At 34.6% G+C, this 18206-nt stretch overlaps 2 protein-coding genes across 2 annotated transcripts; both read left to right on the plus strand.

Moving 5' to 3' along the window:
• The first annotated feature begins 1 nt into the window (after position 1).
• Positions 2-3068, plus strand: LOC137393767 (NADH dehydrogenase [ubiquinone] iron-sulfur protein 6, mitochondrial-like). The gene is made up of 3 exons (XM_068080457.1): positions 2-163; positions 1755-1934; positions 2634-3068. The coding sequence occupies exons 1-3, from the start codon at positions 41-43 to the stop codon at positions 2697-2699; spliced, it is 369 nt and encodes a 122-aa protein (XP_067936558.1). The 5' UTR covers positions 2-40; the 3' UTR covers positions 2700-3068.
• A 4070-nt stretch (positions 3069-7138) lies between these two features.
• Positions 7139-10462, plus strand: LOC137394640 (RYamide receptor-like). The gene is made up of 2 exons (XM_068081394.1): positions 7139-7145; positions 8976-10462. Exon 2 carries the CDS (start codon positions 9010-9012, stop codon positions 10192-10194), a length of 1185 nt encoding a protein of 394 aa, XP_067937495.1. The 5' UTR covers positions 7139-7145; positions 8976-9009; the 3' UTR covers positions 10195-10462.
• The last annotated feature ends 7744 nt before the right edge of the window (positions 10463-18206 follow it).

The following is an 18206-nucleotide window of genomic DNA, read 5'->3' on the forward strand; positions in this document are numbered from 1 at the left end:
GTGCAACTCAACTTGACAATATCAAAAATAGTATGTAAAAATGGCAACTGCTTTGTTGAAAGTTTGTCAAACATGTGTTATAAAATGCAGAAACAATATAATGCCTAAAAGGTTTTTGAGCTTATCTGCTCAAAATCGTGATAAACAGACGCACACTGGCCAGGTATACTGTAAAACAATACTTGAATATAACCAAAAGGTTCCCTTATATTGCAAAATATATATCTGCTCTCTTTCTACAACTGTAAACTATTTTAGAACTGTTTATATTAATAAAAATGATTGCTTGCATAAATTGTCTTTTGATGAGGTTTAGTGTAGAAGCACTACAACGAAGCACGAGATATGTCTCGTTTACCGGTCTGTGTGTAGCCTAACTGCTTATGCAAACTGGTTCGGTATTACTAATCATCAATGATGACTTTGATTAATAATCGTATGTGATGTTTGTTATAATACTTTATACAGCATAACAATGATCATGCAGTTAACGTAATTGAAACGAGGGCAGCAAAAATTTGATGAGATGGAACAAAGCTGTGTTTGAAAGTCTTTCAGCCTATATAATTTGTCATGTCCTAGCACTGGAAGTGCAAAATTCTAACGCAAAATGCAATTGGGGTGAAAACCATTTTTTAACATGGTAGTATTGTTTTATTTAGTGTAATTTTCGATAGGCCTATAGGCCTACATGTAAGTAGATGAATATAAAATTGAGCTTCAACCATTAAAAATAAGGAGACTTTTTTCTTCATAAGTCAAAAAGCCATTATCAGTTGCGTTTAAACAATTAGTATTAACAAGATTTAATATTTCACTTTCTTTTGCGATATATATATATATATATTTTATGCCTTAGTTTTAAACATGATCATTGGACCAGTGTATTTATTGTAAACAATTATCATTATATAAAAACAGTGAGTCAAAAATACTGTATTTTAGCTTTTGATATTAGGATAGTTTTACAAATATGGCAGAAATTTCGAGGAGTCTTATTATAAAACTCAGTTTGTGCAACAGGTCACGATAGAGTCAAAAGATCAGGTTCAAGTATCCTCCTAAAAAGGTTTGAAATTATAAAATTTGTGGACCTTCTCTATACAGACCAGCAATATTGCCTTGTTATTTATTATTGCTTTGTTATTGAACTATTATTGCTTCTCACTTTTTCGTTTGAGAGGACGAAAATAAACAACCTGTTTATATTAATGTTCACATCTGGAATCGATGTAAGCCTATAACAAACTGTCTCTATCATATAAATTGGTTAGATAGGCCTACTACCATTGGTAGACTCTGTCATTGAGGAAACAATATAAACATTTCATGTTGAAGGAGATCCATGCTAGCTGTAGCTGTTCTGAATTGTTTTTGCAAAGACATTTTACACCTAGGTTAATGGAATGAAAAAATTATTTAGGTTATATTTTTAAAATTAATAAACAAATGTTCAATTCCATGAAACTAGGTTTAAAATGTCTTTGTAAAAGTTTTCAATGTTGAACATTAAAAATAAGTCACATTTTATTGTTTTCATTGTTATGCGCGTATTCAAAAATCATTCAGACATGTATTTTCTAGCTCACAAACTTCTCAATTGTTAATATCACAACTTAAAGAGCCGTTTGACCGTGACCCAATTATTCATAGAGTAAAATTAATTTACTGTAAAGAGTTTTTTAGTAGAGTCTGATATTGCAAACTACTCGTAAGAGGTATTTTATAAACGAAAGACGCCGTGTTTTTTTCAGTCGTGGAGTGATGGTGATCAGAGATTAGTTCGATTTTTGGATGGAAAAGAAAAACAAGTGAATGAAAGGTTTGCCATAGACTTGATTGCTGAGCAAGCTCCGAGAGTAAGCACAAAGCGCGTTGTGTCATGCGACGGAGGAGGCGGACCACTTGGCCATCCCAAAGTCTTCATTAACTTGGTATGTCATCATTTCTCGATATGATCTCACTTTGTATGCCAGTTGTAAAAATTTAGATAGATATTCTAAAAAGTATTACTTTATCAATGTTGTAATATTGAGACCGTAATACAAAATTATGTTTGCACAGCCAAGCGATATTTAAGCTTACAAACAATTTAGCCTAAGGTTCTCACTTTTAGTTATTCTCATAAAGAGGCCTAGCCTCGCAGCCATTCTTCTTTGAAAGATTTATGTGGCTAACATCGCGATAGCGCGCATTAGCTTGTAAATTTGATAAAGAAAGTCTGAATATTTTTTTTTTAAATATCAAGTATGAGTGTTTCCGCTCCATATCTGACTGGTGCTTTTCATTTAGTCAGCTTTCATCTAAGGTGGTTATGAAAAGGGTTGGTCTTGCATACAATTCATTTAAAATCACACAAATGTCGGTTATCATAAGTTGTTTTAACATTGTGTTTTATGTTGGCTAACATATCAACATATGTGCAATAATATGATTGCGGCATAGTTACATTAGACTGTTGGCACATATATCTTAGCTGTACCCGCCCTCAGTTTCTTATAACAATGTTTGACTATGAATCTCCATTGCTCGCTAGATACAGTTACCGTATTAGATTCATTAGAGTTGTCATTACTTGTTCAAAGAGAAGACAACCTCTATTTTTGCTAACAAAACTATTTTTGCTATTGCAGGATCAGCCTGGGAACCACACCTGTGGTTACTGTGGGCTCAGGTTCACCAAGGAAGGGCATCACTAGCAGTTCACCAACTCTTATTAAATTATAGAATTATTTTGCTTGCGTGAGTTTTGTTTCTGCTTTTTGAACTACAGAGTAAACTTGCTGGTTCAGCAGTTCTGAATTAATAAACATTATATCAGCCCATGTATATCACAATAACTTGTACTAGATTAATATAACAAAGGCTATCGTGTGAGTTATACAAAGTTCTGTTTGTTTGCGTGTCAGGAAGTTGTTATTGTACATTGTAACTGATTCATCGATACTGGTCAGTAGATATGTCACTCGCTACATTGCATTCCTGTGGAGGAAAAAATTAGTTGAGCCTCATTTGTTTCTGAGTCTACTCTTAGATCAATATCAGAATAAAGCACTGCATCGAATGAAGCCAAATATTTGTAGAGAAGCCCCATTTTATCCTAAGGGAATGAATAGTCGGTGTTACGAGACACGTACATGTATGTAATCATAAACCAAGGAAAAGCACTGCTGCCCTTTTATCAGTGGTAATGCTAGCACTTAGACACAGTAGCTGCAACGGATCACCTCTGTTTACCGTGTTGCTACATTAATGGCTTAGGAAGTGCACTGTTATTAATATGCTTGACAAAGATAAGATTAGGGACAAATTTATGAACACTTCAGCGTATATGTAAACGTCGGTCGAAAACAAATTTTAGAAATGCCTAGAGTTTTTTCAGTGTTACCCAATCGTATTGCTCAACGAAACTATTAAATTGTAATCGTGTTATTATGATAAACTTTGTCATATCATGAAATTTGTACTTGGCGAAGCCCATAGTCGTAAAATACAGCCTTTGTTGATGTTATGCATACAGCCTCTATCTCACACGCTTGTAAGATAATTGCTCGAGGATGTTCAGGCGTTTATAGAACGTGGTCACATGACAAACTGTGTTAGCGAACTTGTGCCTTTATATCAAAGATAAAGGTCAACTCTACGTAGGTGAGTAGCACTATTTCTCTAAAAAGTATGCGAATCTAGAATAAGTTATACATCAGATCTCTTCTTTAGTTTGTACTTAGAAGTGTTTCCTATTTATTAAGTCATTTTGTTATAAACTAGTCACAAGTCTGGCAATTCCAGGATTTTTTTCATTTTCAGTCAGATAGCCTGCAGTTGGGTGTTTAACAGGCACCTGTTAAACACTTTACAAGGTGCCTGTTAAAATGTTGTAATGTTAACACTTTAACAGGCGTTTAAAACTCTATCAGGCTCTCAGGAAGCTGGTTGAGTTTTAAAACTAGATATTTTAGCGACATGAGGGGCAGCAAAGGGCATAAGCGTGAATTTTGAATGAAATCAGCCAAAAAATGTTGAAACGCAGATTAGCAGACCCACAATAATAAAGTATTAATTATTATTGATACATGTATTGCTTGCAAATGATATTAGGGACTACATGTACTTGCTTTTGTATTACTGGTATCAAGCACTTAGCAAAAAGACTGGTGCGCAGTGTCAAGGGCAGGTCAGCACTAGCTGATTTCCTCATTTGTAGCAGCGAATGACCAATAGATCAGTACGCTAATTTCTGATATTTACATAGTGTCTGTCACGTAACGCTGACTGGGTGGCCTTACATAGGCCCATGACACGCAAATATGCCAAGATGTTCAGTCTCACCATCCAAGCCTTTAAAAGCTAAGTGGCCAAATTAATCAATTATAACAGAATTGTAGTAATAGCGTATGTCATCAATAAATGATGTTGAGGTAGTCAGATGAACACCAGTCAATCACAACATTGTCAGCAATGCAGTGCTGTAGAGTTTATCCACTATGTAGTCTTAAATCGAAATGTAGAGCTGTAAATACTAGAGAAGGAAGATATTGTGAATTTTAAATGTGACTGTTATCGAGCGCAAATACATCACACATCCTTTGCTGACGGCAATATAATAGAATGCATGAGCTGTATCTTGCTACTGCGTCAAAGTCTTTTAGAGAAAGCTCACTACGCCGTTTCCCTAAGAGCCCTATGTTACCCAAGGGTAAAATAATTTGCCTTGCAACACGATGTTTTAGCCTGTAATAATGCATGTAATACGCTATTAGCGCCTGTAGATTGCAACAACAGTTTGTGAGCACGAGTTTTCTCGCAAAGTGTTTAATCTATCTCGTCAGCTAGATTTATGCATGAATATGATAGAGCAGTCTGCTGTGTATTTAGCTTCGCTGCCGTGTAACTGAAGATATACGTGTACGTCTCTCAGGCAGGTTTCTTACCATTTAGGTAATCTTGATTAATAGGTATTAAGCTGTTTAATTGCAGAATCTTTGATTCTGCGCTTGCCACTCTCTCTTACCAAGTGTCTAGTTATTGCACATAAAGGTTATGACTACAGGACATGAAATTGTTGTTCACTCCTGCAAAGGGTGCATCAGGAAGTAGGGTCTATTCGAAGACACTAGAAATTTCTGTTTTCGTTCAACTCCAACAATAAAGTAGTAGTGCAGTAGGCCCCCTATTGCTAATTTCACATCTAAAACAACATTTAGGTCACATATCAAAAACTTTCAGACTGCGAATCAGTTCCACAATAAGTAGGCTAAGGCTAGTAGATAAAGATGTTGCTCTGGATAGTAAGGAATGGAGCTATCTTCTTATAACAAACTAGCTGAGAGCAGGGAAAATAGATTCATTGTTTGATTAATCCATTGATAACAATTTTTATTGAAGATATCTTGAACATGAATACTGTAGGAAGTTGCATACATGCAATAAATCATTTCGTCCTATAAAACTGTTTAGTAGGTCACATGTTAAAAGCAGTAGGCAGATAAGAGAGCTTCTGCAACTCTGGCAGTTTATAGTAGTAGTTTAGAAGTCATTCATGACTTATGCTATATGCATATAGCAGTAATACACAAGTAGACAGAAGCAATCATACCATGGAAAGTTCCAGATCTCTTAAGTGATGCATCAGTAGCTATCAGCTAGTATAATTTAACTTCCTGTATAAAAAATTTTACTGATATTATTATAATGAGTATTATGATTATTTTCATTATTAATAAAATTTAAAAGGAAGAAAGACTTACACTCTTCATAAAGGAGAAAAATAATAAATAAACATTCGAGTGTTCTCAATACAAATTAAATTTTCTCATCAGCAGTTCCTTAGCAGTCATCAAACTCCTATACTCATGGTATGGCAAAAGCCAGTGAAAGCAAACTTTTTTTGTTTTTACTTATTGTGACTTGAAACAATAAGTCTTGTGACTTATTGTGACTCGAATGACCTATTTAAGCTGCTTAAATAAGTGACTTAGAAAAGTTGGTTGCAGATTTTTCCTTTGGTTGTTAATTTATTACATTACTAAAAACATTATAATCAACACGAGAAAAAAATTTGATGCAAAATTTGTGAAAGAAATCACGTTCAAATGAACATGATTTAGACATTGACTGGGAACTTATTGAATATTGAAATCATATTGTGTTAGACATTGACTGTGAACTTATTGAATATTGAAATCATATTGTGTTAGACATTGACTGTGAACTTATTGAATATTGAAATCATATTGTGTTAGACATTGACTGTGAACTTATTGAATATTGAAATTATATTGTGTTAGACATTGACTGTGAACTTATTGAATATTGAAATCATATTGTGTTAGACATTGACTGTGAACTTATTGAATATTGAAATCATATTGTGATCGGTGTAAGATTTAGCTAGTCTCAAGACAGCTTTACATATAACTAGCAATTTTGTACTAGAGCCAACTACAGAGGTTCCATGTCAATGAAATGTGGACTCTGCGCTAGTAAAACTAAAAATTGTCACTTGCCCACATAAAAGGATAGAGCGACTTTAGACTTTTTATGACATTCTGCGATCAAAGCTGTTCTAGGATTCATGAAAACGTCTAGTACTGTTTTATACATACTCGGTTGTGATACTTTTATTGTACTTTTACACATCGAAATAGAGAAATTTTAAAAATATAAATATAAAGGTTTATATTGTTTTGATAGTTACACTACAGATCAAAAGGCTGTTGCAGTTCTGATTATTCGATTACTAACCATGACAGCTCTTGATGATGAATGCATATTGTTGGCCTAAGTAGATGAACTTCGATTTGTAGTTGGTAATATTTACTTCAAAGACTGTTGAAGTCCGGTCATTGGAGATGCTTCACAACAGCCAATGAGAAAAGACAGCTGTTCTGAACTTTAGTCTGTTTACAAAGATGAGCATTTTAGAATAATCGTATGTATTCAAGTGGCTTTCCGAGCTATGCTGTTCATTGAGTTGATACAGAAACTGAGATTGCCCTTCATGCGTCTGTCATAATAAAACAGTAAAAGGCAATGTCTATGGAGAGTTCAAGTGTTTTATGATTGCGTGAGAGTGTTAGGAGGTGATTAACAAAGCTGGTAATCATTCATGAAAGTCGAAGGCCAGAGGACTATGAAATGCAAAGGTAAGCGCTACAACACACCCCCCCTCCCCCCCTCCACCCCCTTCGCATCATACAGTGGAGTTTGCGGTAAAGTAATTTGGCAGCTAGTATTACGGAGAATATAATAGCTAGCTGTGAATAATATGAACACTGATATCATGCTAAAACAATTTGTCAGTAATGTGCATCGCAGGTAATATTACGCAGGTAATATTACGCATTCATGTTTATGTAAAACACTGAATCCATCTTTGTTTAAAAGTTCCATTTGTTGACTGCGACAGAGATGGGCGAGAGATAAGGCACTATGATTTAGTGTAAGCTAGGCTCGAGTTGAATACTCGGTTACAGTACGGAATTAGTTGTAACTGAGACATTTATTGGTGAACTCTACTCTACTCCTGTATTGATTTTATTAAGTATATACACGCATACGCTTGTCATTTGTTTGCGAAACCCTTGGTAAGCTTTACCCGAGCAGAGACAGAGCAGCGCAGCAAAGGGTTGGTTTTTTCAGTGCAGCAAAGGGCTTGTTTGTTGATGAAAAGAGGTAAGTTACATATGATTTCTAAACTAAAACGAGATAAATTAATCAGTTACAGTGAGAGATGTCAAAAATAGAGTCTACTAGAATGATTAAACTGTTAGATGATAGACATCTGAATCAATATAAATTACTTGTTTTACCTAAAAGTAAATGTTTATTTTGGTACATATCTGGTTAAAGCAGATGTTAACTGGACTCCTTGTACAGCAGCAGATGAGAATGGAAAAGAGTTGAAGCTCGCCTACGAATCTTGAATATAATACTTGACGATGGGCATTGTGGAAGCTACTTGAAATAATACTCATTGAAAACTTATTATGAAATGTAGCTCTGGGCTGAAATCACAGGCTAGTCATATCTGATTTGACAAAGATATGAAGTTTCACCTACTTTATATAAATATATACGTATACACACAAATATAAATGTATATAAATATATATATATATACATCTATACAGATAAATGTATATAAATAAAAACATAAACAACTATATATAAACAAAAACATAAATAGCTATATATAAATGAATATATATAAATAAATATATTTAAATAAGTATATATAAATACAAATAAATTGTGTATATTCCAAATCGTTGCAGCTGTGATGTTTATCTGTTAAATAAAGTTCTATAAAAGATGTTTTCAATTACCTTTTATGAAGGTTGATTCAGCAGTTCTACTAATATAAAAATATGTCTATCCAATGAAATATTTTATACTATATGCTACGAGTTAACAGAAGTCAATAAACTACCTAATGAATACAGAGCAGAGAATTAAAGATTTCCTATTTGATGGTTTTCACCAACTGTTTTTCCAATAAAGTTATTTGCATAGTTTACATAATATTGTATCTGCACAAGAGAGCGCTGTATTGCAGATTTGCATGACATTGTTGGGTTGCATCTAACTGTGCTATCACTATCCACGCATTAGTATGTAAAATGCATGCTTTTCAATTTCTAATCGTTTGGTATGCGCCATAATGTGGGGTCCCTCAACTTCCTTTCATCAGTCAAAGTAGATTTGCAAGTTGAGAGAGAAGCGTTGCTCAGGAAAACAGTGATATTATAATTTAATTGGCGTTGCAAGAGTTAATAATAGCTTCTTCATTGATTGCACAAACAGTCTTATGGAATTACAAACAGATTAAATTGAAGGAGTTAAAGGGGTAAGGACCAGTAATGAAATGCGCTTTACTCGGTTAGCTATTAAACGTTAGAGCAGAGAATGTTTCTAATTACATTGCAGCTCATCCGCAGAGCAATTTCAATCATTTCTTTTATTTGTCAGCTTAGAAGAGACACTGAGAAGGGAGCTCGCTGTCTCAGAATGAACTTCACAGAAGTGGTTTTGGCAGGAAATGACAGCACGACTCAGAGCCTGATAGAAAAGCAGCCGTGGATACGAATAATTCTTGTTCTTTATGCCATCATATTCGTCGTTGGAATTGTTGGCAACTCTCTCATCATATATGTGATCGCGAAGGACTCATCTATGCATACAGTGACAAATAAGTTTATCACTTGTCTAAGTATAAGTGATCTGCTCATCTGCATATTCTCCATCCCATTTACACCAATTAACGCACTCGCGGAATCGTGGACTTTTGGAGAGCTACTATGCAAGCTCGTGCCCGTCATTTTACTTATTAGTGTCTTCGTTTCAACTTTAACTTCTGTAATGATAGCGATCGACAGGTATATAGTGATAATCTACCCACACGGGCCTCGTATGACTAAAAATGTGCAAATAATCATCATTATAGCAATATGGTTGGTTTCTGCCTCGACAGCGGTGCCCATAGGTGTCTACACGGGTCTGGAGCGAAAGGACGATGGGGTGACATATAATTGCGTAGAAATATGGCCAAGCAATCAGGCCGCATTCGTATACACATGGATGGTATTTGGACTACAAGTTGTCATCCCTGCCATTATAATCACTTTGTGCTATACGATGATAGGTGTAGTATTGCGGCGCCGCACCAAGGATAAATGGGCAAAAGCTGATACGACGGACTATACTATAAAACAAGGTCAAGCAGAAATAGCGAGAAACAGACGCATAAATAGAATGCTAATCGCGATGATAGTAATATTTATCGTATGTTGGCTGCCTTTGGACCTGATTCACCTAGCTGTTACACATCTCACGGAGGAAAATTTTTTAATCGCTTTCCTTTTTTGCCATCTTATAGCGATGAGCTCCGTCATATACAACCCGATCCTTTATGTGTGGTTGAATGAAAAGTTTAACAAGCACTTTCGAGAACTCATTCACAAAGTTGTTAGGCATTGTAAGACGAAGAAAAGCAGCAACGATACCTCGTATGATACTACGTGTTCTTTGAACCCGACAAAACAGTTGCATATATCAAATGAAGACTCTGTCAATGCGCCGTTGAAAGGTGATGAGATACAAATTACTGAAATGAGCCCACGTCGCAATCCGAGTAGTCCAACAGATGAGGAATCTCATCCGATGCTCACTCCAAGCACTGCTGAGACAGGATAAGATTGCTCAAAAAGGCACGACTCTTATGTAAGGGTACATTCTAATTTCAAGAGAAATGTGAAAAGCGATTATGCATCTGCTAGTGCACAAACCAGTGATTACCCTTGTTAAAATATGCTCTATATATACAGTAGGATTGCGGTGCAGTTACAAAGATCAGTTTTTACTCAGCATTTGTGAACGAGAATGATGGTTTGTGTAATGACATGTATGTTTTTTATGACAAAGACATATTTATAACTATTTAACAACCATGCCGTTAATAAAAAATAACACGCTCAAACAATACAGCGTATTGTGAAAAGAAAGATTATTACCATTGATATCTATTAATATCCTTTAACCTGCAAGATAACAAAGATTCGCGGTAAATATGGTTAGCTCAGCGAGGAATGACGACAATACAACAATAGATTGATTTGTAGTTCAGAGTTAGAAGAGATTCTCAGGTGTCACGCGTGACACTTTATACCAGGTTTTCTCAGTGAGTGCTCGTTGTAAGGGTATTTAACAAGTGATGCTTTCAAACTATGTAATGAAATTGAAGCAAGGAAAGTTTTTACACCACGAATGCTATTGATTACTGCGTGTCAACCAACTCATGCACATACTACTCGCAATTAGACGTCGAGCTAAATTTTGTTCTGTTGGTATTTTGTTACATTCAACCAATGCCCGTTAATGCCAATTTTATCCATATTGAAAAATATTGATCTTGATAAATATAAAATCATGATGTTTTTCAGCTGGCTCATGGCACCCCCACAAGAACGCTTGTTTCGATCCACTCCTTGACACTATTTTCTATTTATGCTCAACTGAGAAGTAGTAGCTGCAGCAGTCATGAAAAATTTAAATCTAGGACAGTAGCATAGTTTGCGGATTTCAAAAATTGTTTGCTTCTAATGTGTTGTTTTAATTTTTATTTGTGTCATTTATCAAAGCCTGTGAGTAAAAATATCTGCTTGCATGAGACAACAACTTTCATTAAATAACATTATTATTATATTATTTAACAAATTTTATACAGTTCTCTCTTTTTCATGTTTGGATTTATTAAAAAACCAGGTGAAGATCCACCTGAAGATTTCAAGTGCCGACTACGCGGTACTTAATAAATGGCAAATAACTAAAAAATTTGGCTACTTTCAGTGCAACTAAAAATGGTAGATTTTGCATGTGCTAATTTTATAACATTCAAATAAGTTTGATGAATACAAAGCAAAATTTGAACTAATATTAAACATGGCTAACATTCAAGCTTTTCCAATAGTGAAGAATACACAAAAAACTTAAATTATTTAGTGACACGTATTCAAAAAATCTTTACTATAAGTAAGAGCTGAATTCACCCATCCATCACCACACTGCGGGTGTTAGATAAAGAATTGCCTCGCACAGGAGTTGAACTAGGATATGCTGGTTTGCAGACAGGCACACTAACAACTACACCGCCTAACTCCCTGCCCCATCATGGAACAATAATTATGGAGTAATAATTATGGACATACCATTACTCATGACGATCTCTCACAGGCCATGCACAAGACTGTCGCGTACTAGTAAGAAATAATAGCATTGTAGGCCTACCCATAGTTTTCAAAAACTTCGAAGAACAAAAAGCAACAATAATAAAGTGTTCGATATTTTAGTTATCTAGTAGATAGGCAGAGACATGATAGTAGATAGGCAGAGACATGATTATAACAAGCCTTCATGTTTGTTATTGATGTGCAAGAATTAAAAATCATTCCATGAAAAAACTACTCTTGATTAAAATTGTTTGCCGAGTAACCATTTTTGTGGTCTTAGTTGCTACCATACCTCAAACTGTTAACTTCGCTGCTTCCCCTGTATTTATCCTCTTGAACGTCGAATGGCATTATGTTGCTGCATAGGAATTGTTTAGCTCTTCAGAAACCTTGTCAAGAATATCATCATTTCCCTGTCATCCATATCGCCATCATATTCATCGTTTGAATTATGGTAATAAGTTTCCCTGCCTTTTTGGCCCACGAGCACTTATATGTCCTCCAACATCTCCAACAAGTCATTCAAACTCGTGTGCTACTTTTTGACATGGCTGGGGTCGATCTTTCAATGGCGATTTTCATCCGAAGCAATATTTTTTCAATAAGATCGATCATCAAAATTGTATTAGCCTCATTTCTATTGATCTCTGCTGGCACATTGCCAGTCTATGGCTATATTTTTATGGGTTTTCTAATGTATTGGCCTTTTCCAGTGTATCGACCTTTTGTTGATCACATTTGTGTCAAACACTTCATTGCTGACAAATAATATTCTTAAAAAGTCCTGTTGTAATATGCACCAGAAGCATAAAAGTGTTTTTGTAAAGTACGGAAAGGCAATAAACTATAAATAGTGAAGTATTCATGTCGACTGTAACTGTAAATGCTCAAAGGAATAGCTCTGTACAAAAAAGCATGTTGTATGAACATCAATTTCCTCTGTTTATTCACAATTTTTTGATGTACAGCTGCATGGACTAGACTTTCTGAAGTTTATTGATAATGCCTTTCACTGCGATACAATAGTACAGAAATTGCACTAGCCTGCTTTTAGATAACTTGAGAACTACACAAATACCAAGGGTTTAATGATTCCTTGCGAGAGGCTTTCAATCTGAATAGGCAGATGGATGGACCTCCTGTATAATTTAAAATGCGCTCAACCAATAGACCAGACACTTAAGGTATTGTGAGCTGAGATTGCTAGGAAGATTCATGTCGTCTGCTCTCTTATTCTGATTCTATCTTAGTAATTGACCTTACTTGTTTCGCAAGTTCACAAGTTCGCACTTCTCCAAGGCAGACAATTATTGTCCAATCAAACGCATACGAAACTGTGTGAAAAGTTAATGACTGCGGAATGCCGCAAACTCCAAACTAATTAATAAATCTGTCGTCTGTCGTTCATCTGTCCAGTTACAGTGATAAAGTTTTAGCAATATAAAATCACCTTTGTACTGAATTTGAACTCGGGCGACATTCAAATCGCAGGTTCAGTAACAAATGCTCATAACCAAAAAGATAAGCCGTTTGTATCACACCCATCGCTCTCACCATATACTGTATATCCTTTTCGCGATTGCACACGATAAACATGCATTGTTTATTATTAATTAATAGAGCGTGCCTTCGGGTTACAATGCCTCTCTTATACAATTTTTGTGCCTTACGACGCGGAACACGATTTTTTTCGCCATACGACATCAACAAAAAATTCTGTCGAAATTGAAATTTGGCAGTCGGTATGCTGATAACGTCAAAATAACGAAGATGCCAATATGCTACTTGCCGAATCCCTCTCACAATGGCTGAAAGAGATATGATACTCACTCTCGATTTCATTTCGACGTGATTCGTTGTAAGTTATAGTGAAAACAAAACCGAAAACGTAGGTAATGAAATTTGAGCCTACGACAAAGATGACCTTTAGTTTAATAAAATACATGCTAAAACTTAGTTCTAAGTCTATGTTTAGTAAGCTAAACTCCTTCAAGTTAAATTCAATGTTTATGTTATACGTCTGTCTCGAAGGTAAAAACTCTCTACTGTACATACTGCATGTAGTACTTTGGTAACTACGAGACATAGGTAACTATAGTTACTAAGGTTAAAATATTATTTTGTTACTAATTTTGAACATGTACAGTACGTGTATAAAGTGTTGATGATTTTAACCGGAGGGTGTTTGCATTAGATAACTGCTATGGGTTTCTATACAACATTTTTGCCTAACAATGCCAACACTGAAACAAATTAAAATGATGTAATTGTGTACTAAATCATTGTTCATTGAAATCGTCGCAAAACAGACTTTATTTAGCCATTACTTGCTAATTATTTCACACTCACATTTAAAAACCTTTACAGTTGTTTTATTTTTTTTTAAATTTATTTCAACAGCACAAAACACTTTTTCCTGATATGAAGTTTGAAAGTTAGAATGGTAAATGTTGTAAATATGTTATATGAAAATGATTTTTTTGTGCAAAGACTTTATTATAACTCGGGCAACGCCGGGCATTCATCTAGTTAAAGTATAAAACTATCCATAGAGTTGCTAGTTCAATTAAAGATGAACTCGCACAAAATTGTTGTAAATTTTATCAGTAAGTATCGATATTTTTCATTATTTGCGATTGTTTTTGATGTTTGAGCTGATCTGACTGCCAGGTTGTTTCAAGATTAAAATCAACAAAACTTGGTCGCGGTTAAAACGCTCAAAAGAAAAATACGGGCGAAATGCTGTCACTGGTTGCTATGGTTGCTGTAGTTGATATCAGCTATTGCGCTCAAGTTGCAGCATTCAAGTTTACAACTATAATCATCATATTAATCTCATCACAGCTTTTTCGCTTGATCTGAGCGTTTTAACCGTGATCAAGTTTTGTCAATTTCAATCTTGATACATCCTGACAGTCAAGTCCTCTCAAACATCAAAAACAATTGCAAATAATAGATACATACCGAAAATTTCTGATAAGATTGACTAAAAATTTGAGCATATTCATCTTTAAGCAGTCGTCATGAGAGATAATTTACTGGGTTTTAGTTGCCAGCAGATCATGCCTGGTGAACTAGAACTTTTGCCACTATGGTGGCAGTACAGCAAACAAGACAAAAAGAACACACTACAAAACTTTAAATAAATACATTACTTGTAAGGTCGTGCAGACCAAGCAGATGGAGCCTTAGAACACAATTCTCGATTTATGTTTAGGCCAACAACCTTAGTAAGCATGAGATGAATTATTTGAAACTTTTCAAAGAATGTATTCAGATGTTCTGTGACTTGGGAAAAATTTGTCTGAGTTGACCGATAAAAAGAATGATGCAACAGAATAAGAAAAAAGGCAGCGTCTAGGCATCAACCATTCGGCAGCATGACTTACAATTTAAAAATATAATAAATGTCATAATCGCATTAATCTAAATGCATATTATTGTGCTGTGTGTTGGCTAAATTGTTGAGTTTGTACAACATTTTCATTCAAAGAAAATTTATGAGTAAACCCTTTACACGGAATAAATTCATTCCTAAATCCTTTTCGTATGTTAAAACTGCAATGTTGGAGAAAGTTTGCAAATAAGAATACGCTGTAATCCAACCCGCAGCCTCAAAACCTATCGAATTCCCTTTACAACACCTAAAGGTAATTACATGGAGCATTACAACAAACGCATTATACAAAACTGTGTAAAAGTTAGTTGTACAAAAAACTACATTAACAGATAAAAAACTAAATCAAAGTAATAAGCAACGGTCGCTTTTGTTATGAAGTGAGACACGAACAGAAGTCTAGACTTGATGATGCATAGAGCCGTATGTGGGTAATGCTAAAAATACACGACATAGCTTACTCTATTTTATATTAAATTTACGTTACACTAAGCTCATAATTCCGCTATTCTTTTATGTTTCATGGTAAAGTATCACCGGCCTCTTCTTCTTAGTTACAAGACTGCAATGTTTTGAAAAACTTCAAAAGTCGTATGCTTAGGACGTAAAATCGAATGTTTGCTTTCACTTTTACACTGTTTGACTGTAAAGCCATTGCCTCTATGCTGTTTGTTTGGTGTCATAAGGACTTGCCGTAATATTGATTATAATAGCTGACATTACTACCTGATAAGATGGCTGCATACATTGGAGCAATGGCATTGTTTTTGCATTGGGGTTGCTGTAATATCACGCAGGTCTGCAATTAGCCGTCCAGTTAGAACTCATTGATGATGAAATTTATTAATTAAATATTGATTAGATTATCTTTAGCTACACGGTCAAAACATTGGGCTTCAGCTATGACAATATAGAAAAGTTTTACAAGTGCTGTGGAGTTAGCTTATGCATAGTCATAAAAATATAGATGGTGACGCATGTCCCTCAAAGCAAATGTTTCTTTCAAAATGAACACTCTCTACATATGAGCTGTTTGACATACGACATAAAACTTCTAATGTGAAATGTTCAAAACTTTATGAAACATTACAATTTAGAAAAAAAAAACAGAAAATCAGGTAGAAATTATAAATATAACGTAAAAATACAAAAAAAAACATATTAAGTCAATTTAATCTAAGACGAATTGCTCAGTCTGCACTCACATTTATGCAACTCAAAAAAAAGTTTCCATAAAAACCTTTTTTCATAGATTATTTTAACACCTATTACTATTGTGCATCTATGCTTGGCAGAAACCTTTTTTATGATTGCTATGACTTTATTGGTAAAGACGGAGTAAGCATTCTTTAAGCGTAAACGTAAGGTTCTTACGTTCAACGATATTATCCAAACAGACCATCCAATCAAATACTAATGGGCATAGTTACATTTCATAACAAACAGTGATCAGTTTTTCTTGTAAAACCATTTGCTAGTAGCTATTTTTTAATTGAAATTTGTGTATGAGACCCCACAAGGATTATCATGTCTTTGTTTTTACAAAAAAATTGCAATTCTTTTTTATAAACAACGCTTACCAGATTCGGCTATAAATTTTGCTATAAAACTTACTATATTATATAGATTACAATTATAAATCCACTGGGACGTAAAGTCAGAATAAAGCGGAGTTTCCTTGAACATTTGATTGTAGAGTAACCTTATGGTTAAGAATACAAAACATATTACTTGCTTTATTTGCCAAAATGATAGTTTACATACATGTAGCAAATTAGTTGGCAAAGAAATTGGCTATAATCTAGCAGTAGAATATCAGCTCGAATACGCAGCTTTGCTCTTTAGCTCAATGCGTACTGTTGAGCTTTTTTGATAGTCTCGACTTTTTTATTTCTAAAAACATAAAATAACGAAATGCAACATTTTCATGTTTTTGTTCGCTTATCTTCATGTATTTTTTAAATTATTATCTTATAATCTCTAGGGAGATGTTTTGAGTTTGTGAGCATCATAAGCGAGAAGTTATTGCGTGAGGCTAATACCCAATGATCTGTTTTCAAACATCTAAAATCTCGAATAAATCAAAGTTTGAACAAAGAATTCAGGATTTTGGTACTTTTGACCAAAACAAAAATTCACAACTCGTACATTTCCAACATAAGCCAACAAAACCCAATAAAATGGCTTGCAAACTGATACTCTCCCTCTATTTACTAGTTGGCTAGCCTTGGATATGTTAAGGCATTTGACACAAATAACAAAAAAATTATTTGTTTTGCTTTGTTGAGGCACAAAATATTTGATAAGATATTTTAATAGAACAAAACAAATCATTTATTTCTATACTTTTTATTTACACAACACCTTAAGAAACTAGGCTTTGGTAAGAGCTGCTACAGAGACAGCGATACATTCCTCAGTCTATTTTGCTCTATTAATAGAGTAGTTGTTAGAAATTCAGTGTTCCTTATATATCACATGCTCTACATATGTGCATGCAGTTTATGGTGTGAAACTCCCAAAATACGTTAAGAAATAATTTTCTAGTATTGGAACAGGTTAAAATGATTTAGACTAGTATATTGGCTGTCCTACGCGTTGTGAGAAACCATGTGTAATTATCATCTCCACAATTATTCTGTAATGCTCCAAGGTAGTTTATGGTGCAGTTGGTAGTGTGCCTTGCTGCTTAGCCAGATGTCTGGGTTCAATTCCTGCGTGAAGCAACCTTTTTTCCTAATTTATTAAAATTTATTCAGGCTTTTATTATAGTAAAGATTAGTTGTAATGAAAACAAACTTCTAAATTAGCCCAAATTGCTTCTTGGACAACCAACCGAATAGATAGATTTCGAAGACAGATGTTGCTCAGTAAGTCCTACCAGCACACTAAAGCGTATTACGCGCATTAGTAAATATAGCCCATACAGCTACGAATTAGTCTCTCAAGTTCACAGATATTTTTTTAAGCTCAGGCAACTGCGTAAATGAAAACAATGTGTAACTCTATTACGTTGCTCATATATAGGCCAGAAAATATTTTTAGAGCCAGTTTGATCACATTGTAGAAATTGTAAACAAACT

The sequence above is a fragment of the Watersipora subatra genome, chromosome 4 (assembly GCF_963576615.1).
Source record: "Watersipora subatra chromosome 4, tzWatSuba1.1, whole genome shotgun sequence".
Taxonomy (NCBI): domain Eukaryota; kingdom Metazoa; phylum Bryozoa; class Gymnolaemata; order Cheilostomatida; family Watersiporidae; genus Watersipora; species Watersipora subatra.